The 24,510-nt window shown below is 39.9% G+C and overlaps 1 protein-coding gene and 1 pseudogene across 5 annotated transcripts in view; one reads left to right on the plus strand and one right to left on the minus strand.

The window, feature by feature from the left end:
* Nucleotides 1–24,510, plus strand: part of SHC4 (SHC adaptor protein 4) — a 177,194-nt gene that overhangs the window by 80,475 nt on the left and 72,209 nt on the right. For all 5 annotated transcript variants that reach the window (XR_009496037.1, XM_059890432.1, XM_005211817.5 and 2 more), the window contains one exon: nucleotides 9,062–9,132. Coding sequence is in view for 4 of the 5 variants with exons in the window: in XM_059890432.1 (XP_059746415.1) it covers nucleotides 9,062–9,132 (71 nt within the window). In the remaining variant the exon portion in view is untranslated. The remainder of the gene's footprint in view (nucleotides 1–9,061; nucleotides 9,133–24,510) is intronic.
* Nucleotides 12,176–13,163, minus strand: LOC613512 (hypoxanthine phosphoribosyltransferase 1-like pseudogene; annotated as a pseudogene).

Here is a 24,510-nt window from a genome sequence, read left to right on the forward strand (position 1 = left end):
TCATTGTGGTTTTGATGTGCATTTCCTTAGTGATGAATGACATTGAGCAGTTTTTCCTGTGCTCACTGGCCATTTGTATATCTTATTTTGAGAAACGTCTATTCGGATCATTTGTCCATTTAAAAATTGTGCTGCTTGTCTTTTTACTGTTGTGTTGTAAGTGTTCTTTATGTATTATAGATGCAAGTCCCTTATCAGATAAATCATTTGCAAACAGTTTCTCCCATTCTGTGGGTGATCTTTTCATTTTCTTGATAGTGTCCCCTGAAGTACGAAAGTATTTGATTTTTATAAGATTCAATTTATGTATTTTTTTCTTTGGTTGCTTGTACTTTTGGTGTCATAGCCAAGGTTATGATAATTTTTGCGTATTTTCTTTTAAGAGTATTATCATTTTAATTCCCATGTGTAGATCTTAGATCCATTATTGAGTTTATTTTTGCATATGATGTGGAATAGAGATATGATTTCATTCTTTTGTATGTTATTTCATTCTGTAATATCCAATTGCTCCAGCACCATTTGTTGAAAACACTGTTCTTTCCCCACTTAAATTGTTTTGGTGCCCTCATCAAAATTCAATTGGTGGACACGACTGAAGCAACTGAGCACATGAGGGTTTATTTTTGGACTGTCAATTCTATTTCACTGATCTATATGTCTTTCCTTATGTAATCACCACACCTGTTTTGATTGTACAGCTGTGTCAGGAGTTTTGAAATTGGGACATGTGAGTTCTCCAACTTTTATCTTGTTCAACATTGTGCTGGCCCTTCTGGGTCTCTTGAATCTCCATGTGAATTTTAGGATCAGCTTGTCAGTTTCTGCAAAGAAGCCATCTGGTATTTTGCCAGGAACTGAGTCAATAGATCAGTCTGAGGAATATTGCTATCTTAACATGAAGTCTTCTGATCCATGAACTTGGAATGTCTTTCCAATTATTTTGGTCTTCTTAAATTTCTTTCAACAATACTTTATAGTTTTCAAAGTCTGAATTTTGCATTTATTTTGTTAAGTTTATTTATAAATATTTTATTGTTTTTAATTCTATTCATAATGTAATTTTTAAAATTCAATTTTTGGATTTTTCATTGTGACCTGTTGGTTTTAAAATTTAGGAAAATTCATAAAGTCTTATTTCTGACTTCTTTTGAAAAATCAGATCTGGTTTCCTAAATGGCAACAAGGGGCTAGAGTGAGTAGCTTGGGTTTTGTCTTGCGTGTAGTCTGTATAGTTCCAGATTTCCCTGTATCTGGTTACTTTCTCCTGTCTGGATCGATTTACTCATTAATATCTTAATTATTAAGCACTGAGCTTTTGACCTTTATGGTTATTCTTTTTGAAAATTAAGTTAGATGAGATACAGTTTAAAAAAAGGATTAATATGATCTAAACCTTTAATATAATTATTTTTATATACACATCCTATCTTTTCTTCTAAGTTGTTCAAGCTGCATTTTACTCATTCATCTCAGGAGCATTGGTGAGCTAGGCTCAGTACTGAGGATACAAAGAAGAAACAGACACCATTCCTATTCCAAAAGAGGTACAGACACACTGGCCAAAAAAGCCATATGGACAATTAGTATCTTATAAAAGGTCTTCTGGATGTCCGTACAGTGTGTGGAGGAGGGTCCAGAGAAGGGAGTGGTCAGACTGAAGGTAAGAAAGGAGAAGAAGGTCTTCCCTGATGACTCATAGTAAAGAATCTGCCTGCCAGTGCAGGAAACTGTTTCATCCCTGGTCTAGGAGGATCCCGTGTGCCATGGAGCAGCTAGGCCCCGTACCACAACTGTTGAGCCTGTGCTCTAGAGCCTGCAAACTACAGCTATTGATCCCATGCACCGCAACTACTGAAGCCTGCGTACCTTTGCGCCTGTGTTCTGCACCAAGACACGCCACTGCAATGAAAAGTGGCCCCTGCTCGCTGCAACTAGAGAAAAGCCCGAGCGACAACAAAGGCTCAGCACAGCCAGAAGTAAATAAATAAACAAAATTTAAAAAAGAAAGGAGGAAAAGAGGAGAGGCTTCATGGAAGTGACTTTTGAATGATAATAGTTAGGGACCTTGTCCATTAAGCTAAGAAAGTAAGATCTCTTCCTGAAGACTGATGTGTTCTCCAAAGTGTAATTCTTGGACCTGCTGTAGCAGAATCTGTGAGTCCTTAATAAAACGCATTCTTGTGGACCAACTGAAGCAGAATTTTTCAGAACCCCAGAAATCTGTTTTTAAAAATCTTCCGTTTAAGTTTCCTTGGTAATTCCTAAGTTCTCTAAAGTTTGAGAAGCTCTGCTTTAATAAGGTGGGGGATCTGTGAGAGTTTTAAGTGGGAATGAGGTGTGATAGGGTGGAGTGATACCACCCTGCATTTCAGTAAGGTGCTGGCTACATTGGGAAAGGCAGATTCAGAGGGTGGGACACCAGAGACTCCTTCTTAGTGGGGGTTACATTCTAAATTCATCACTAGGGTGAAAATCAGGTGGAATAAAGAATACACTGGGAAATCTCTGAAATCTATAACACCTGTGCACCCGGACCATTAAGGTTCAGTTCAGAGTCAATGGCTTCTATCTGTTTGAATTTGCAGAGAGGTCCCTTTTCCCTGGGGCAGAAGTCAAGTCTAGTTTGAGTGGTAGAGTTGGGGGCTGAGGGGCTGAATAAAGGGACTGATCTTTTACTTTCTGCAGGTCAGGTTGAAACAGTAGTTGAACTGAGTAAATCAAACATTGATATGATGGGAGTCTACTCTATTGCAATTGAGAGAGTGTGCCTAAACTAGAGCAGATACAAGAGATGACTAAATTGATGGAATTTGGCCCCTGGTTGGATGAGGGGTTTGAAAGAAAGGGAAGAGTATGTGAACCAGAGGCTGGAACAGGTCACTAGAGTGGACAAGATCATTGGTTTGCTCAGGGAGTTTCAATAGAGTCTTGAGCCCAGAAGCTACTGTAGTGAGTTGAAGCATGAGTTGAAAGTAAAGAAGTGGAGGCAATGTCTCAAGGTTTGTCCTCTTCCCACTTCCCCTGTTTTTAATGGGAAAGATTAGATGTTATTTAGAGGTGGCAGAAAAATCCTGCAATGTCTTTAGGTCATGTTGGTGGCTTCTACCATCTAGCACAAGGGCAGGCATGTTCTAAGGAAGGGAAAATGCCATTGAAAAATAAGAGATTTAACTTTACTTGGTAATTAATAAATTGTGATTCCAAGAGTTTAAGTGGTAGACTTTATGTAATTTTTAAACTCTAAAATAATACCACTTACTTATTTTTTCAAACACAAACAATACAAAAATGTAAGGTAAAAAGTAAAAGTTTGCCTCTCTCCCATTCCCAGAGGTAATATGTATCCTTCAGATATTCTTTCTGAGGATATAAGAATATATATCCTTTTTCTTTAGATCTTTGAAGGTCATCATTCTGTAAGAGTCAGGATGAAAAGTTCCCACAAGCCAGCTCTCATTCCTGTTCTCTGAAAACCCCAGTAATAATTTCTTCTCTGGAATGCAAAGCCCAAGATACACAGGCCATGAATAGACTGTTCACCTCGCCTTAGAAACAAGTGGTTGAAGCTCAGACAGTACAAAAATATTATGACTGCCCTGGGGCAAGAAGGGAGTGCGTGAGCTGGAATCTAGGTGAGCCATCTGTCAGGTGCTGAATGGAAAGGTTGTCTGAGTGCTGTCACGTTCTTACCACCCCTGATACCTTGAATAAAGGTCTTCAGTGTCCTCTCCCCATCACAGGGCCAGGTATTAGGGCGTGTCTTCTGTCTCAGGTGCCACCTCCAGCTGGCCCCGGAAGAGCTTGGATTCATGCCTGCTCTTACCACGGGGCCCCCAGGTGGGTCACCTTCTTTCCCACCTGGGAAGACCAAAGGAAGAGGCAGAGGGGGCAGCTGGATGACCTCCTCTCTTTTCAATTTTCCTGTCCTACAAGGCTCACACACAGGTTCCCAGAAATGGACTGCAACCTCCAGAATAAGCCCTGATTCAGTCTCACTGAATAAGTGAAACTGAGCCAGCCGCTTCCCATTAATAGGGCTTAATTTCTTCATCTATTAAATGGAATTAACCATGACTAACCTCATAGAAAGAAAAGATAAATCATCTCTTTCATGGTTGTCCTGTCCTCATGGAGCTAGGTTTCTTGAGAATAGAGCCCGTGTCTTTGCAGACCTACACTTAATACGTGAATGAGAGGTAGGGTTAGTTTATACTGACACCAACAAACTAAATTCCTGCTCCCTCAGGCCTGGACATTCAGCCACTTTCCACTTGTTCAGTCAGGTACCTAAACACAGATACTGACAGTGTTTTTATGCACCATGCCCTCCCTGCTTCTTCACAGCGATGGTTTCTGAGAAATGGACTGAGTGAGTCAATGGGAGAACCAGGTGCATCTGGGCTTCAGAGTCATTGTGGGAAAAAAAGCGGGCATTGATTTTCTCCCTTCACGTTGCCCTGAGTGCCTTCCACCCCACATGCCCGGGGTGGATGGGGAATGTGCTCATCGTCACGATCATCTCAGACCGTGACTCACATTTCCCGCAGCGAGGCTGGCAGAAGGTGTGCCGTTGCTGACAGACAAGTATGTGAAGCAAAACAGAGGTTTCAGTGAAGGGGGGTTTTGGAAACAACTCCTGGGCCTGCCTTAGAAGGACGGGGCTGAGGTGGCTATCGCCATGAAGTGTGATTAAAAACAAAACCTTACATTTATACACAGCTATGGATAAACTAGATAGCTAGTGAGAACCTACTGTATGGCACAGGGAACTTTATTCAGTGCTCTGTGGTGACCTAAACGGGAAGGAAATCCAAAAAAGAGGGGCTAGATGTATATGTATAGCTGGCTCACATTACTGCACAGCAGAAGCTAATACAACATTGTAAAGCAACTTCAGTTCAGACGCTCAGTCATGTCCGACTCTTTGTGACTCCACGAACTGCAGCACGCCGGGATAAACTGCAATTAAAAAGGAAGAACAAAGCTTGGAAGATTCCCTCTCTCTCTGTCCTCCTCTCCTACTCTCCACTAAAAACCTCTTCCCTTGTTAACCAGAATCCCACAGTCGGTGACTCACGTCACTGGGCTGAGAACTGCCCCATTTGACACCTTCCCTCATTGAGCTGTTGAGGCTCAGAGCATCTCTGCCCCAGCTTACATGCTTTGCCTCGTTTCCCCCTCCCGTCAGCTTTATCACTCAGGGTTTTCCCCACGCCTGGAACACCTGGGGAGTCAGGCCCTTTCTCCCCACCTTCCCCTCAAGTCTCTTTCTGAGACCTCAGTTCTGCTATACTCCTTGCTCATCCTCCAGGATGGAGAGAACAAACAGTCAGAAATTCACCTCCCTCTGCTCATTGTAAACTACTGTTGGAGCTGACAGTAGAAACCTCTTTCACTCTTTCATCCAGTATTTACTGGATACCTTCTGTGGCTCAGGCACTGTCCTGGGTGTTGGGAATTCCATGGTGATCATGGTCCTTGCTCTTATGATGCTTACAGTCAAGGGAATGAAGACAGGTAATAAGCAAGATAACAAGTAAACTTGATTATTAGTGGCATGATGACAAATGGGGGAGCTGTGATGAAGGGTGCTAGGAAGGATCTCTGAGGCAGTGACATTTGAATTAAAACCTGAAGGATAGAAAGGAGTCAGTCTTACAGAGCAGTGGGGAGGATCTAGGCAGAGCTAGCAACGGAACAGCTAGTGCAAAGGCCCTGTGTTTGGAAAGAGTTGGCTGTATTTGAGGAATGGAAGGAAGGCCAGTGTGGCAGCAAAGTGCAGAGGAGCAGGTGACAGAGCCAGAAAACACAGGGTTTAGGTGTCAATACTAGAGTGCCCATGAAGAATGTGAGGAACAGGAATCTGGCTGAGAATGGCCGGGCAATTGTCTTGACCAGCAAACTCTCCCCTACACGAGGCTCTAGACAACACTTGGTGCACTGACCTGCTCTTAGGATGCGAAATGTACAGAATTCGCTGAGAAATACTCCAAGAGTGTCTGGAGAGGCACCCCCAGCTCCCGCCATCTTTCCACAAGCAGAAGGAGGCTGGAAGGCTTCCAGGGGAAAGCTAAACAGGAAGCAGATCATTTCCAAGGAGCCAACAGATCACTTTCAATCAGACCGCTTGGCTCTCATCGCATTTCCGAGCTCATTCTCAGAGAAAAACACTCTCCCTCATCAACTGAGGCTCTGCTAAGAGGATGACTCCCACTGCCTCACCGGGCAGAGCTACACGGGGGACTACTAAGCCTGCCTCCCTAGGCTTAATGCCTCTCCATGATTCCAGAATCCAGTTTTTAACTCTCAGCTTGCTGTTTCCTGGATACCCTACCAGCGTCGTTCAGTGAACAGGTCCCAAACCACCTCATCTTGCCTTCTCCTGGCTTTCTTCTTTCTGTTAATGGAATCACTGTTCCCCCTGCTACCCTGGCTGGAAACGTGTGAGTCATCCTTGACTCATCCTTCTCTCTTATTCTCTACATCAAATCAACTGCCGGATCCTGTAGTATCTATTTCCGAGATGTCACTTGAATCTGTCCCTTCCTTCCCACCATCCCTCCTCAGGGTGAGCTTTTGTTACTTCTCAAGAGAAGCATCCTCACTTACTCCCTTGCTATTGACCAACCTTCCTACTGCTGCTGACATTAGGCTTCTCAAACACAGAGTAATCCCGCCACTCTTTACACCAGCCTAACACAGCTCCCACTTTTGCCACATTAAATATAACGAACTGTCTTTTAGCTTTATGAGCGTTGGTGCCTTTTCCAATACTCCATGTTCAAGCTAGATTTACTCCTTCCTGGTGCAGGACATGACTTTTTCTTTCCTTGAATCCTCTGAATAAATGAGGTTGCAAAAAGTAGAATTTTCTTATGTTATTAAGCTTTGGGTTTATCTGCATTTATACGCTTATTTTGGAGAGGGCAGTGGCACCCCACTCCAGTACTCTTGCCTGGAAAATCCCATGGACGGAGAAGCCTGGTAGGCTGCAGTCCATGGGGTCTCGAAGAGTCGGACACGACTGAGCGACTTCACTTTGACTTTTCACTTTCATGCATTGGAGAAGGAAATGGCAACCCACTCCAGTGTTCTTGCCTGGAGAATCCCAGGGAAGGGGGAGCCTAGTGGGCTGCCGTCTATGGGGTCACACAGAGCTGGAAATGACTGAGGTGATTTGGCAGCAGCAGAATACTTGATATTTGTGTATTATTTGTCTCACATTTAGTTTTGCTTCCTTTAATATTTGAGCATACATATGTACCACGCGCTGCCCTTAGAACACCTTCAGTTCAGTTCAGTTCAGTCGCTCAGTCGTGTCCGACTCTTTGTGACCCCATGAATTGCAGCATGCCAGGCCTCCCTGTCCATCACCATCTCCCGGAGTTCACTCAAACTCACGTCCATCGAGTCAGTGATGCCATTCAGCTATCTCATCCTCTGTCGTCCCCTTTTCCTCCTGCCCCCAATCTCTCCCATCATCAGAGTCTTTTCCAATGAGTCAACTCTTCACATGAGGTGGCCAAAGTACTGGAGTTTCAGCTTTAGCATCATTCCTTCCAAAGAACACCCAGGACTGATCTCCTTTAGAATTGACTGGGTGGATCTCCTTGCAGTCCAAGGGACTCTCAAGAGTCTTCTCCAACACCACAGTTCAAAAGCATCAGTTCTTCGGCACTCAGCTTTCTTCACAGTCCAACTCTCACATCCATACATGACCACTGGAAAAAGCATAGTCTTGACTAGATGGACCTTTGTTAGCAAAGTAATGTCTCTGCTTTTGAATATACTATCTATGTTGGTCATAACTTTTCTTCCAAGGAGTAAGCGTCTTTTAATTTCATGGCTGCTATCACCATTTGCAGTGATTTTGGAGCCCCAGAAAATAAAGTCTGACACTGTTTCCACTGTTTCCCCATCTATTTCCCATGAAGTGATGGGACCAGATGCCATGATCTTCGTTTTCTGAATGTTGAGCTTTAAGCCAACTTTTTCACTCTCCCCTTTCACTTTCATCAAGAGGCTTTTTCCTCTTCACTTTCTGCCATAAGGGTGGTGTCATCTGCATATCTGAGGTTATTGATATTTCTCCCGGAAATCTTGATTCCAATCTTGTGCTTCTTCCAGCCCAGCATTTCTCATGATGTACTCTGCATATAAGTTAAATAAGCAGGGTGACAATATACAGCCTTGACATACTCCTTTTCCTATTTGGAACCAGTCTGTTGTTCCATGTCCAGTTCTAACTGTTGCTTCCTGACCTGCATATAGGTTTCTCAAGAGGCAGGTCAGGTGATCTGGTATTCCCATCTCTTTCAGAATTTTCCACAGTTTATTGTGATCCACACAGTCAAAGGCTTTGGCATAGTCAATACAGCAGAAACAGATGTTTTTCTGGAACTCTCTTGCTTTTTCCATGATCCAGTGGATGTTGGCAATTTGATATCTGGTTCCTCTGCCTTTTCTAAAACCAGCTTGAACATCTGGAAGTTCACGGTTCATGTATTGCTGAAGCCTGGCTTGGAAAATTTTGAGCATTACTTTACTAGCATGTGAGATGAGTGCAATTGTGCGGTAGTTTGAGCATTCTTTGGCATTGTCTTTCTTTGGGATTGGAACACCTTAGGAAATAATTAAATAATTAAACTCTCACAATAGTTGTATCCCTATGTTGCTGGTGCCAAAACTGAGATGCAGAGAAGTTGAGTAACTTGCTGAAGCTCCACAACTAATAACTGGCAGAGCCAGGACTCCAGTTCACACAGGCTGGCCCCAGAGCCCAAGCTCTCATATCCCTGAGCTCACATTTGTCAGGGATGACAGCTGTTTTCCTGATACCATATTAATAGTTTGGATTAGCTGATGTTTTGTAACTGAACTGAAGCTTAAGGTATGTGTCCATTAATGGTCAGAAATACCAATGGTAGGCTGAATGTGCAGATGTAATTTGGTATTAGGAACTGATTTAGGTGTTTCCCAGGAAATCACCTCTGATGCTGAGAACTATTTTTGTGCCATTTTTCCTACTTGTTCTTTATTTTTTTTTCTCTTATTCCAGTACATGGGCTGTATTGAAGTGCTGCAATCAATGAGATCACTGGATTTTGGAATGAGAACCCAAGTTACAAGGTAAGAGAACAAAAATCTGACAAGCTTGGAGGACTATAGTCTAAAGTCACAAGAGTTTCTCCCTGCAGGAGTTTCATGCAAGGCTTCAAAGGCACTGTGGGTTTTTATTCGTAAGACTGGAAGGTCGAACAAAGCCCAGTGACCTTGTGAGTGGTTCTGACTCATCATGTGAAGGATTTCTCAATTGTGCAGCAGAACATCTGCATTTCATAGGAGAACTGATAAGATGATGCAGTCAGAGAAATAGCTGCTTTCCCAGATACTAGAAGTATTTAAAATAATATCTAGAAATGGACATTACAGGATCTCAGACCTGTTGAGGAAGTCTCTGAAAGTAACAGGAAAAAACTTTTCAAATCAGTAAGCCCAAGCTCGTCCCATTTATGGCATCCCTGACACAAGAAGCTGTCTATTCCTTGTCTGGGTCTCTTTCTTCCACATACAGTGAGCTGGATGGAAGAGTTGAACCAGTGGAGCCTTACCCAGAGTGGCCCCAGGAAGCTTAGGGAAAGAGCCAGAGTTATTATTACACAGAGTGCAAGTCAGAAGCAGAAGCACAAGGTATGGTTCTTTAAGGCCAAATTCAAAGCAGGCATGGAAAGGGGAATAACTGAGTGCTGAGACTGGTAACTGGGAAAATCACGAGGTGAGGGGCATGAAGTGAGAAGACTGGATTGATATGAATCAATATGATTCAGAATGAAGACTTGGGCATCTGTGGTGTGGGTGCCAATGTGCAATCCTCAGTGCCTGTCTGCTTCCATGGTTGCTGGTCACCATTTCCATTATGAAGAGAGGATAACTTTTCTTGATGCTCGTCCCATGGAATTTGAGTCCTGGAAAAATAGTCCTCTTAACCAAAAGATTTGGGGAAAGGAATCATATGCTCTTTAGGAGAGTCACAGTATTAAAGACCCTGAGAAGTCCTGTGCTGTAGTTTAAAAAGTGTTAACTTCATCAAGATTCTCTAAATTTATTTGGCCCCATAATTCTTTTTTTATGTAACATAAATAAATACTCCATGTATCTTTGTTCCATGAAATGAACTTTAAGAAAGGCTATTGTAGACTTTCTTGTTTACAATGCATTCAAATCTATCTTTCCAAACTTCTCACTGATATTTGGTACTCCCTCAGGAATTAAACAGATGAAGTCCCACTCATCCACCCTGTATTCTTGGTGCCTATTTCAGTTCTTGGCACCTGGAAGAGGCTCAATGGATATTTATGGAATAAATGCATGGCTCCACCTGACTGGTTTCCAGGATTTGGAAATGGCTATATTTTCCCTTTTCTTTTACAGTATCAGACCCTTCAACTATCCTTTAAATAAGGATATCCTTTAAAGTAAGAGGTTTCTAGATTACTTCCTACCCTTTTAACCCTAATTTGGGCACATTTCAGGTTTTATTTCATTCTGATGATGCTTAATCTGGAGAAAGCCCTTCTCCAATCCTAAGGAAGTTACAGATGGGAGGAAGAGGGTCACCACTCCAGAAGCTTGGTCTAGGGGCACAATCCAAAGGAGTGCCACTGTCCATACCTGAGGTTGACTGTTTTTCTGTTCTTTCCCGCATCCATTCATTCATTGACTTATTCTCCTTCACTCAAATATTTATGGAGTGTTCATTAAGTGCCAAAAACTTTTCAAGAATTAAGGACACAGGCACCTCTGATCTTTTAGAACTTACATCATAGCTGGGGAAACAAACTATGGCAAGCAAGCAAATAAATATACAATATACTTTCAGGCAGTAATTAGTGCCATTACTATAATAATGAAGCAGGGTAAGAGGATAGAGATGTATGGGTGGGCTTTTAATTTATTTTTCTAGTTATAAATATACTATATATTTATTTAGAACACTTAGAAAATACAGATAAATATGAAAAAGAAAATCACTCATAATCTCACCTGGAAATAATGTCTACTAGCATTTTCTGCTTTGGAATAATACCCTTCTGATCTTTTCTTTATTACATGAGCTTACAATGATTTTTGCAGACAATCTGAAGAATATTTGATTCTGTTTCTCCCATGTTGACCATTTTTCCTGTTGCTAAATTTTCACAAGCATTTTTAAATTGTGGTAAAATATGTATAACGTAAAATTTACCACTTTAACAATTTTTAAGTACAGTTCAGTGGTATTAAGTAAGTTCATGTCGTGCAACTGTCACCATCCTTCTCTAGAAGTTTTTCATCTTCTTAAATTGCAACTTTGTACATTAGATAATAACCCTTCATTCTCTCCTCCCCCAGCTCTGGCAACCACAGTTTTACTTTCTGTCTCTATGAATATGACTGCTATGGGTACTTCAGATAGATAGAGTTATATAGTATTTGTCCTTTTGTGACTGGTTTATTTCACGTAGCTTAATGGCTTCAAGGTTTAGAACTAGGTCAAACAATATAAATATTCTGAAGGCTTTAGACGCCAATTGCTAGGTTGTTCTGCAGAAGAACTGTAATAGTTGGTATCCTTCCTCCCTGTCGCGTATCTGTTTTTTTGTTACTATCTTTTATTTTTATTGTATTTAAATTAAAAAAAATTTTATTTTGGAGTATAGTTGACCAACAATGTTGTGTTAGTTTCAGATGTACAGCCAAGTGATTTAGTTATACATATATCTATTCTTTTTCAGATCTTTCCCCCATATCGTTTATTATAGAGTACTGAGGAGAGTTCTCTGTTGATTTTTTTTTTTTTCCTTTAAAGAGATAGCCTTTATTTGAAGGATTTTTACACTGAAGAATTAAAAAAGTGGTAGGTTTTTGGAACTTACTGACCTGTATTGAAAAGGAACTGTTGACAAAGATTCACCAGAAATAATCTGAACAAGCAAGAAAATATAGTTAATACTACTGAAACCTACTAAAAAAGTTCCAGGACACACGGTTTCTCTGACATAACAATACCTCTAAGTGCTGTCGTGGATATGAAACTGACTGCTTGTTACTTTTCTAAACAATTATTGCTATAGTTAACAATATTCAATCACTTCTGTTCTTTCCTGAATATATAAAAATTAAAATACCAATTAAAAAACTAATACATTCTTCCCTTCAAATGTTTCTTACACATACAATTTCCATATTTTCGGTCAATAGTGATGTGGTTTAAGAGCTATTTCATTCACAAGTCAAACAACAATCTACCCAAAGGGAACTGATAGTCTTTAGGCTCATAGTGCAAATGAAGAGTTCGGGAATGCAGCAACTGACATTTCTAAAGTACAAAACAGATCAAATTCTTAGGAGAGACATGCAGTAAGCTCTATTAAGCAGCTGGCCACAGAACGAGAACATTGGATCATGTCACTGGTGATTTCAATGGGACGCCAGGTAGTTCCAAACTCAACTTGAACTCTCATCTTAGGCTTTGTATTTTGCTTTTCTAGTTTCAGTAATGACACACACGTGATTCAAGTCCCTGAAGTATTCATTATAGTCAAGGGCATATCCCACAACAAACTTGTCTGGAATTTCAAATCCAACAAAGTCTGGTCTATATCTAACACTTCGAGGGGTCCTTTTCACCAGCAAGCTCGCAGCCTTGACCATCTTTGGTTTATGCTTCTTGACCAAGGAAAGCAAAGTCTGCATTGTCTTCCCAGTGTCAGTTATATCTTCTACAATCAAGACATTCTTTTCAGTTAAAGTTGAGAGATCATCTCCACCAATTACTTTTATCTCGCCTGTTGACTGGTCGTTACAGTAGCTCTTCAGTCTGATAAAATCTACAGTCATAGGAATGGATTTGTCACTATTTCTGTTCAGGTCGGCAAAGAACTTATAGCCCCCCTTGAGCACACAGAGGGCCACAAGGTGATGGCCACCCATTTCCTTCATCACATCTCGAGCCAGTCGTTCGGTCCTGTCCATAATTAGTCCATGAGGAACAAACACCTTCTGCAAATCCTCAGCATAATGATTGGTTTTACAAAATAAATCTAGGTCATAACCTGGTTCATCATTGCTATTCACCACGCTGGGGCTGTGGGCCGCCATAACGTAGCCGGCTGGCGCGCAGGCTGAAGGCAGTCTGGGGCTGATTATTTTATATATATCAGTGTGTGTATGTGTGTATAATCCCAACCTCCTAATTCCTATCTTTAAAAAATATTTATGAATTTGTAAGTCTGTATTTTCCTATTGTTTAATAAATGGCAAAAGGCTATTTTTTTCTCTGCCATGAAGATTCAGTTTATGAATGATATATAGATCCAAGGGAAGGTGGCCAGTATCTGGATATTGTTTCTTGTAGATGTGTCGATAATTCCTTGTAGATTCTGGCATTGTAGATTGTGTTTTGGGCAGATTTGTGGAAGCTTGAGAGTGGCTCACTTTCCATAAAACCTTTAGTTTCCACCCTACTTCACAAATATTTACTCTTTCCTTCTCTCCATTTTTCTTTATCTCCTCTCCTTTCTTCTTTCAACTTATATATATTTTCACATTCAGCCACTATTCAAGTTGCTTTATTATCAATTGTTTTGGATGTTATTAATACATAACTGTTGAATCAGGTTCAAATTGTTTAAAATTTCAATGTCACATAGTCACTGAGTTTCATTTAGCTCATAATCCTACTTAATCTAAGAAAAAAAAGTTCAGTGGACCAGGTAGAATTCTAAAAGAAAGAACTTCATTTTGTGTGACCACAAAATGAATGTGACCATTGTGTGTGTGTGCTTAGTCGCTCGGTCATGTCCAACTCTTTGTGACCCCATGGACTGCAGCCCACCAGGCTCCTCTGTCCATGGACTTTTCCAGGCAAGAATACTGGTGTGGGTTTCCATTCTCTTCCACGGTGTCTCCCCCACCCAAGGATAGAACCCTGGTTTCCTGCATTATAGGCAGATTCTTTCCTGCCTGAGCCATGCCCACAGTTATCTCCCGACATTTACCATCAAGCAGAAGATTAATCCAGTGTGGATGCTGATAAGCTGGTGTAGCTAATTGCTGCTCTGGATACAAACAGATGTATTCAGTCTGATGTCCTGTCCATGTTAATTCATCTTCCCATCTCTATACTAGCTGGTACACTGTTCCAGTTAATAGAGAGACAGCAGTATGAAGTTCTGGAATAAAGGAGGATCCATGGTTAACAAACAACATTTGGGTCAGCCGTTGAAATGGAAGAGAAAAATGGAGTCAATTCTTATCTTTATGAGGGATCTTTCTACCAATTGTTTGGGGGTTGAATTCACAGGACCTCTGGAACATAGAAAATACTCACAGAAGAGAAAAAGAGAAAGAAAGACAAGGAGGCCATATACTATGTTGGCAGTTCCAGATTATAATCTTTTCAAGGCTCTTAGCAGGCTTCTCTGACTTCTGATTTAGTCACGGGGGAGCCCTTTCAATGGCTTTTACTATTGTTCCTCCACAAATTCTCACCCAGACATTTAACCACTTGACTGATTTAGGACCAGTCTTAATTTTTAATAATCTAGTTTATGCAAAAGGGCAAAGAAGGAGGTTGTTCCTAATAGAAAAGAGAAACAAGGTGATTAGGAAAACAAAGACTCACAGTGATAGTTTGCCTTCAAGAGTCTGGAAAACAATGTCAAAAGGAAATGAGAAGGGGAAAATGAAAACCTTACTAAGGATGACATAGTCATTCCTCTCTTTAACAAAAACGTTCTCATCATAATTTTTATTTTGGGGGGAGGGATTCAAAAAATTTAGTAGCATTATCTCATTTAATCTCCAATAAAAACTCTCATTCTAGGAACTTCCCTGGTGGTACAGCGGCTAGGACTCTGCGCTTTGACTGAAGAGGGCTTGGGTTTAATCCCTGGTCTGGGAACTAAGATCCCACCTGTCACATGGCATAGCTTGCTGCCCCCTCCACCAAAAAAAAAAAAACAAAAACCTTTCATTCTACTAATGAGGAAATGAAATTTAGATTAAGTTGCCCGAAGTCATACGATGAATAGGCACAAAGGTGGAACCTTAGCCTAGCACCACAAGAATCAAGAAACTTTGCTCTTTGCTGCTGTTTTAGTATGTCATGATAGTTACATGGGATTTTCCCCTTTAATTTACTTATTGTAGAGAAGTTCATTAATAGATTTTATAATATGGAACAATCATTGAATTCCTGCTATAAACACTTCTTAATTTTCATATCATCATAGGTAGTAGTTACATACACATTGTTAATATTTTATTTCAAATTTTTGTATCCTTAAAATAAGTGAGTGTTCTTTTTGAACTATACTCATGAAGTTTTGGTTTCAGGAATAGGTTAGACTAATACAAATGATTTCAGAAAGTGTCCATATTTTCTGTGTACTGCAGCACTTTAAACAATATTGGAATTATCCACTACTTAAACAGTCTTTGGTACTAGCCCAAACAACTCTCTGGACCTATTAGAGTGTTACCTCCATTGTCAAATCTTTTTTTTTATTAGTCTTTACAAATTTCTTATCCTTTGGTAAAATAATTTGGATAATTTTACCTTAAAAGTTGGGTATTTTACTTAGATTTTTCAAATTTATCACAAAATGTTGGCCACAGTATTTGTATCTAATTTTTAAATAGCCTCTATATATGTGATTATGCTTTCTTCTACATTTCTAATCTGTGTGTGATCTTTTTAAATCAGATTTGCCAGAGGTTTGTTTATACTATTGCTCTTTTGAAAGAACCAGGTTGGGTTTTATTATTCAGATCTACTTGATTTTTTGTTTTCTAATTCATTTATTTCCCCTCTAGCTTTAGTATATCTTTCCTCCTTTTTAAGTCTATTTTATGCTGTTCTTTCTTTAATTTCTTAAGATTATTCTTTCATAATTTCTTTATTTTTATTTTTTATCCAGTTTTACTAAGATATAATTGACATATAACAAACACTGTGTAAGTTTAAGATATACAACAAAATGATTTGACTTATATATATCATGAAATAATTGTCAATAAATTTAGTGAACACCATCATCTCATATAAATACAAGGTTGATTAAAGAAACAGAAAAAAATTTTTTTCCTTGCCATGAGACCTCTTAGGATTTACTCTCTTAACAACGTCCATATATAATGTATGACAGTGTTATTTAACATATCGTACGTTACTTCCCAAGTACTTATTTATCAACTGAAAGTTTATACCTTTTGACTGCCTTCATCCAATTCTCCTTTCCTCCATTTCTGGCCTTTGGTAATCACAAATCTGATTTTTTTTAATGAGTTTTTGTTTGTTTTGGCAGTATAATTGACCTACAACATTATGTTAATTCCTGGTGTATACCAGGATAACATAGTGTTGTATACCATAGTGATTTGGTATTTCTATACATTTCAAAATGATCACCATGATAAGTCTAATGACCATTCATCGTGATTTTTAAAACAAAGATAAACAAAGCAAAACAAAAAACCCTAATTTGATCTGAAGTGCACAGACACACAAAAAATTATCTCACAAAAACCTAAAGCTCACTCCCTCCCTTGCATAAGCATTCACATCATGCAAAAAAGAAAAAAAGTCTTCCCTCTCCCACTAAGGATGCCTTCTTCTTTGTGTCTGGGTGAGAACCTGCCTCTGATATAGAAGAAGGAATAAATTATATGTCAGGGTAAACCCAATAAGTGAAGCTGGTGGAACAGGGCTTGGTTTTCAACCCTGAAGATCAGAACTTCATAGGAAACATGGAGGGACTATTTAGTTCATCCCCACGGGACAGAATTTATCCCAAGGGCAGGGCATACTGTTGGTGGGAGGGCCTCCAGATCATTGTCTTACTACACTGTCCTCCTCCTGTATTTATTGCTTTACATATGTAACTCATACTTGGCAATAAATTCAGCCAGTCTAAGTACAAAGCACCCAGCACAGGATCTGTCCATGCCAGGCTCCAGGAGAGCTGGGAAACAGTGGTCTGTGGTGGGTTTTTGCCTCATTCCTGTGATGGCCACCCCTGGGGGAAGGAAAAGGAGGTGTTAGAGGGTGGGTGGTGAGTGCTTCCTTTTGGGGTCTTGTCTTTAATTCATTTTCCCTAGCTGATCATAAGGGTTATTTATCTGCCACATTCCATTCCATGGGGTAGAAGACCCAGAGTAGTATTTTTTGGAACTACTGTCAATGGTAAGCAGGCTATAATGAGTGATTGGTACTAAGTAAAGCAGCAAGGAAGTAGAGATCATAATTCAGAGGATGTTGTAATTGGACTAATTTCCTGTTTGTAATGTTATTGCTCCTGAGCACTGATTCTGCAAATTTAATTCACTGTCTTAAAATTTTGATTCTTTGGCTTCAGCAGGACATTAAAGGCACTTTTTCAGAGATAAATGTATACTTGTGTGTGTGTGAGCAACCATTACAGGCAAAGCAGAGCCAAAATGCAGCTGAAATGAACATTTACCTGTGCATGAGGTTTGTAAGCAATGTGAATGTCAGGAGGGAGAATATTCTGTAGAGGTCAGATATCTGCATGCTGGGTGGCTAAACTCAGATATCTGTTTGTTTGAAGACAGGATGGCATTTATTTAATTTTCCTGAGGAATGTATGAATGAGATTGATTATAGCTATGCATGGATAAGCATGTGTACGTCTGTGTAAAATTTGGAGTTATTTCCAGCATCTGGTGTGTGAGTTTGTGTTAACTTGTGAGGAGACTATGCAGTGAGGAGTGGGACTGCAGCCCACATGGGACTCAAAGTAAAGACTCCAGAGCGGGGATAAAGAGTTTATTAATTTGCCAGACCAGGGGACACCCCCCAGTGAAGACATTTACTGAGAACAGTGGCAAGGAGAAAAACATCAAGAGTGTTAAAGTTTTAGTTCATAGTGGTCATGCTAAGAATTAATAGTTACCGGAACAGAATGTACATGGTTGGATAAAGCAAGTTTCATTGTTCATTGGTCAGAAAGGAATGTGAAGATCTCAGCAAGGGTCTGGGTTCCCAGGGTCAAGATTAATGACCTTTATCAGCTGGTGAGACCAGTTACAGTGATACATGACAGTCAGATCCTCCTTGGCAGGCACTGATGTAAGTGGAAGTACTTCCTCTCACACAGGTGTAGACATCAGGAAACCCTCGTGGAGGTTTCATGTGTGTGTGTGAACGTGTGGATAACGACAACTTCTGCTAGTTTCAAGCTGTGCTGACCCCGGTTCCTCACAGCCTCTTTAGGACTGAGATCTCGCTTCTCAGATATCTGAGATGAAATAGCCAATTACATCCCTTTCAGAAGTCTTCAAAGATACAGTAATTTTAAAAAATGTTTGCAAGCAATTGAGAAGGATTCTGATAGGATGACAGAGTCAAATACACAGAGAGAGGGTGTGGGAGTCAAGGGCTCCTTTTGCTCACAGTCATTAGCACAATGTCACACGCAGGTGCACTTTGAGCACAAGTAGGACCAAGAATGGCACCCCACTGCAGAGTTCTTGCTTGGAGAATCCCAGGGACGGAGGAGCCTGGTGGGCTGCCGTCTATGGGGTCGCACAGAGTCGGACACGAATGAAGCGACTTAGCAGCAGCAGCAGCAGGACCAAGAAACACAGTCACTAAGGCAACCCACAGAATGGAGTGGAAAAATATTTCTTAAATCAGATCTCTGATAAGGAATTAATATTCAGAATATATAAAGAACTCCTACAATTCAACAGCAGGAAACCAAACAGCCCTATTAAAAACTGGGCAAAGGACTTGAATAGACATTTCTCTAAAGAAGACACACGAATAGACAATAAGCACATGAAAAGATGCCTAACACAACTAATCATTAGGGAAATGTAATAAAAACCACCGTGAAATAGTACTTCACACTCATTAGAATGGCTGTTATTTAGAAGAAACCCCCCAAACAACAACAAAAAACTTTTAATTTAACAAATTAAATGTTGACAAGGTTGTTAGAAATTGGAACTCTTATGCACTGCTGGTGGCAATGTAAAATGGTGCAGCTGCTGTGGAAAACAATATGGCAGTTCCTAAAAAATTAAAAATAAAATTATCTTATGATTGAACAATTCCACTTCTGTGTATATATTTAAAAGAATTGCAAGCAGGTACTTGGATGTTTGTACACCTATGCTTATAGCAGCATTATTCACAGACTCATAAGATGAAAGCAACCCAAGTATCCATTGATGGATGAATGGATAAACAAAACATGGTATATAACATGGTATATACATACAGTGGAACATTAGCCTTTAAAAAGAAGGAAATCCTGCCGGTTTTGATGACCTGGATGCAATTGGAGGACATTATGCTAAGTGAAATAAGTCAGACAGAGAAAGATGAATACTGCATGATATCACTTATGTGTGTAATCTTTTTATAAAAAGTCCAACTCATAGCAACAGAGTAGAATGGTGGTTACCAAAGGATGGGGCATCGTGAGGCTGGGAAATGGGGAGCTATTGGTTAAGAACAAGCTTTTGTTTAAGATGATTAAGGCCTTTATGATCTAATGTATAGCATAGTGACTATAGCATACTAATGCAGTGACTAATACTGCATTGTATAATACAATTTAAATTTGCCAACAGAGTAGATTTTAAGCAATCTCACCAAAAAAAAGAGGTAAATATGTGAGCTGATAGATGTGCTCATTAACTTGATTGTGGGAATTCTTTCACAATATTCACAGCTATTAAACTATCACGTTGTATACTTTTAAATATATTATGATTTTATTTGTCAATTATATCTCAATAAAGCTGCAAAAAAGTAAATTTTTACACATGCTATAGCATGAATAAACCTTGTGTTAGTCCATTCAGGCTTCTGTAACAAAATACTACAGATAGAGTAGCTTATAAACAACAGATGTTTATTTCTAACAGCTCTGGAGATTGGATGTCTGAGATCAAGGTGTCAACATGGTGGGGTGAGGGCCTTTTTCTGGATGACAGAATGATCATATCCTTCCTTGCAGAGGGCCTAGGGGGTTCTGTGGTACCTCTTTTATAAGAGCATTAACCTCCATCATGAGGGCCCCACCCTCATGACCTAATTGATTCCCAAAGGCCCCAATTACTAGTACTGTCATCTTTGGGTGTTAGGATTTCAACATAGAAATTTTGGGGAGATAGAAACATTCAGCCTACTGCAAAGCTTGAGGATATTCTGCTAAGGAAAAATGCAAAAAGACAAATACAAAGACAAAGACAAAAAAGTAGTCTGATTTCCCTTGTATGAAGTGCCTAGAGTAGTCAGATCTAGAGACAGAAAGTAGATTGGTAGTTGCCAGGGGTTAGAGGGAAAGGGGATTAGTGCTTCATGGGTACAGAGTTTTAGTTTGGGAAGGTGAAAAAAAAGTTCTAGAGATGAGTGGTGCTGATGATTGCATGACAATGTGAATGTACTTAATGCCACTGAACTATACACTTAAAAATTATTAAAATGGTATATTTTATGGATGTGTACTATATATGTGTTTTACAACAATTTTTAAAAAGCATTGGTTACTAGATGAGTTATATTTTTGAAGTATTCAAGGTTGTCTAAGTTTGTTTTGCTGAAAGTGTGCAAAGCCAGTAAGAGAAGGATAGCTGAAGTGTCAAGGCCTGTTTCTAGCAGGTCCGACAGCTGAGATAATTTGCGGAAAAGTGCATGTAGTCTGTTCTAATTTCTTGAAGCCCAACCAGAAACTCTGCTGGCCAAGAGGGCTGCTGCAGGACAGGAGGTGAAAGTAGTTAACAGTAGCTGGTATTTGTTTCACTTGCCTTGCTCTCTTATGAAGCACATGATCACCCTGAGAAGAACGTACTGTAATTTTGAGCAGGGGATGCTGAGGCTCAGAGAAGTCTTTGGGACCATCCCCAGACCACACAGCTATTTCCCTGAACTCAAATCCAGGAACCCTTACACCAAATCCTGTCCCTATAGCACTTAATGTTTTCTAGTGACATTGTTTTGGTTTGAAGCTAAGAAACTGCTCTTATAGCTGTGGATAGACTAAGATGATGGGGGACAGTGCAGGCAGTAAATGCAGGCCTGACCCACCTTTTAAAAATCACTTCTAAGTGAGGAAACAACTCAGCTATGACCATCTCCATCACTGATGTCAGGCCTCTGGGACATCTGATTTCTAACATTCTTTTTCACTATATTTTTCTGATTATAAATACTAAAATTGGCTTATTGTGGGAACTGAGAGATAGGGTAAAATTAAAGAAAAAATAAACAAATTGCTGGAGGTAACTAGTAGTGGTAGTTTGGTGTAAGATTTTTCCAGTCATTTGTTTGAAAGCTAAGGTGAGATTAGATAGTGTGTATTAATTTGTAACATGCTTTTATCATCTAATGTACACATTTTCTAGGTCATTATGTATGAATAGTACTTGATTTGACCTGAGCTTTAAGGTGTAAGAAATAATTTTAAGTACATCTCCTTGCCGTGGGTATATTTATTAAGAGTCTTTGGCTTTAAGTAGCAGAAAGTAACTCTGCCTAGGTAAGCCAAAAGGGGAATTTCCTGAAAGGATATTGAGGCAGCTCCTGGAATCTGAGAAGTGGACAATCAAACAGATAAGAAGGATAGAGTCAGGACTGCAGGGCTGCAGGGATTCCCTACCTCTGGTTTTCTCAATTCCAGATGTCAAATTCCCAGGTAGGATGGTGACTGGGGCCCAATGCTGGGCCAGTCAGCCTCGGCCAGGACAGAGTTGCGTTGTGGCAAAATGATAGTTCCGTAACACGTGAATATTGTGCTTGTGCATGTGCTAAGTTGCTTCAGTCGTGTCCAACTCTGTGCGACCCTGTAGACTGCAACCTGCCTGGCCTCTCTGCCCATGGAGTTCTCCAAGCAAGAGTATGGAGTGGATTGCCATGCCCTTCTCCAGCTCTCGTATATTGGGAAGGGCGATTACTGGGAGGAGGAAAAAGTAGCTTGTAAAATGCCAGTAGTAAATGCAGTAAAAAATAGATTCCTACCTCAAAGGGAAAAGAAGACAATAGATCACTTTCTTTGAATACCTTAAAAAAAAAGATTGGACATATTTAAATCATCCCCCAAATGCTCCACTAAAATTTAAGGTTTTCTGAATTGTTAATCGAAATGTTATTAATTTTTGAACACAATTCAATTGACCTGTATGTCGATGCAGTGTTTGTGTATTTCAAGAAACATTGAGGCTACATGTGTAGGTATTGTGTATTTTATGCAGTTTTTATGGGATGCAGGGCATTATTCTAGTGTTTTACGTATTTGTAGAGGTTTATAAAATGGTGATTAGTTTTGTTAATTCTCTTTATAGTATCTATATTTGATTTGTTGAGAAATCCTTTGTCAGGAATGAAACTTCCAATTAAAATGTTTTTTCCATGGAAAATATGATCCACTTTATGAAATTGTTTCTAAAAACATGTTGCAGCTGAAATCAGAACCTGCTAATTTATCCATATGAATCTACAGAAACTTACAGATGTGCATATATTATCATGTGAACACATATGCACTCTTCCTCTAACAGGCAGTATACACACTTCACCTGATCTAAGTGAGACTAGTTAGCTATCTGTCCATATCTAAGTATGGATTTCAGTGGATCGCCTCAAGTGTTTGAGGAGAAACAGATTAATTTAGAGCTTAAAATGCATGAATGTTAAAGTGTATGCATTTGGGGACGACCTCAGTATTTTTAGCTTCAATTGCTGAATGAAATAACTTTTTCCGGTGATTTTTTTTCCCTCAAGCCTTCTTTACTGTGCAGAGCCAGTTGAGAATATATTCTGGTATCTCCCTTTTTGGCCCTTTTTGGTTTCCTTTAAAAGTCAGTACTGAATGTTTGTAATACCCCAAGCATATTCCAGTATATTCTGTGCAAATGTGTCTAGGACCAAGAAACCGGGTTTCTAATTTTGATTTTGATGGATACACTGGTCATTTCCTGGTCTGAATCATTTAACAATGCAAGTAAAATAGGGCTTTGTACCATTGCTCTTAGAAACACCAGTACTGCGGTTGCATAGGAGCCTCCTGAGAAAGCTTAGCGTGGGCCTCAGAGTGCATCTGGCTAAGAAGGGATTGAGTCTCTATCCTTTTTTAGTGGGGCAGTCAATCACAAGGGCTCCATCATCCATCATCTTTGGGCCTTGAGGTTCTCCCTGGAAGCCTAGTGTATGGAATTTGGCCTGGATTCAAGATACCATATATCCAGAAAAATCAAAGATGCAGTTGCTTTTAGGAAGTGAGCTAGATGGAAAGCACTAAAAATTCATTAAAAAGTAATCTCAGCCTGACTTTTCTTTGATAAAAAGAAGGCTTTGTGGTCAAAGGATATGCTAGACAGTTGGCAGTCTCTCCCTTTGCCAGTCAGATTTGTTCCATTTCTTATCAGGATTCTCCTTAGGAAAACTGTGAAATGCCTAATGGAGCAAATGTAGGTTCTGACCCATTTACTTAAACATGAGTTGGAGCTTATGAGAGCTGCACCTCCTCTAGGAAAATGTGAGTGTGCATGCATGTTTGAACAAAAAAGGATAGTTCACTATTAGCTCTGACAATGCCAATTTTTAAAAAGGGAAGATATCTTCTAGTTCAATGTTTATGCCAAAGTAAAGGAGCATAATTCTGGCAGCAGCTCATTAGCAGGACTTATGGATCTAGAAACAGATGCTGAGATGGAGAGTTAAATGCAAAAGGTATACTGGGAGAATTCTTAAGATCAACACATAGGGGAGTGAGGGTTGCAGGTTTGACATGGTGGCAGTGTTGAATAGTGATGCTGTCTCAACAAAGCCCTCAGCATATCTCCTGGGTGCGGAGACCAGGCCTTTGAACACCGTATTGATTTGTAATGTCATGTCATGTCATGTCATTTGTCATGCCTCTTGGGAGGGACATGTTTATGGTAACTAAAAGGTAACTAAAAGAGAGACAAGTTCTGGGGAAGGAACTCAGCTGTGAGACATGAGCAGCGAACATTCCCACAACCAGGGTAATGAGTACTTCTGTTCTGAAGGGGGATCTGGGTTATACAAGGGGACAAGGATCATACTTTGTTTCAGTGCCATAGAGCTGTCTAAACATTTACATACTGAACATTCAGGATGTCCAAGGCAGCCCACTAGGTGCCATGGAGGCATCTAAAGAAAATCAAGTAGGCATTCTGCCTTTATAGAAACCTGGACCATCTGTTGCTGTATGTATAACAGACATAATTGGGCCTCTTCTACATGTTTTCTGTATAATTCCAGTTATAACCAGAGAGTGTGCTGTTGGGTACTAGACATTGTAAAAAGCAGTTTAGAACCAGTTCTCAAAGCAGATAGACATTTTAAGGAAAAAGCAATAATTATGGATAACATTTTTGAGGCATTGTTCTAAGCACTATCATTATTCCCACTTTATAAATTTAAGAAACTGAGACATAGAAAGCTTTAAAAATGTGTTCAATATCACAGAG

This window comes from Bos taurus, chromosome 10 (assembly GCF_002263795.3).
Source record: "Bos taurus isolate L1 Dominette 01449 registration number 42190680 breed Hereford chromosome 10, ARS-UCD2.0, whole genome shotgun sequence".
NCBI lineage: Eukaryota > Metazoa > Chordata > Mammalia > Artiodactyla > Bovidae > Bos > Bos taurus.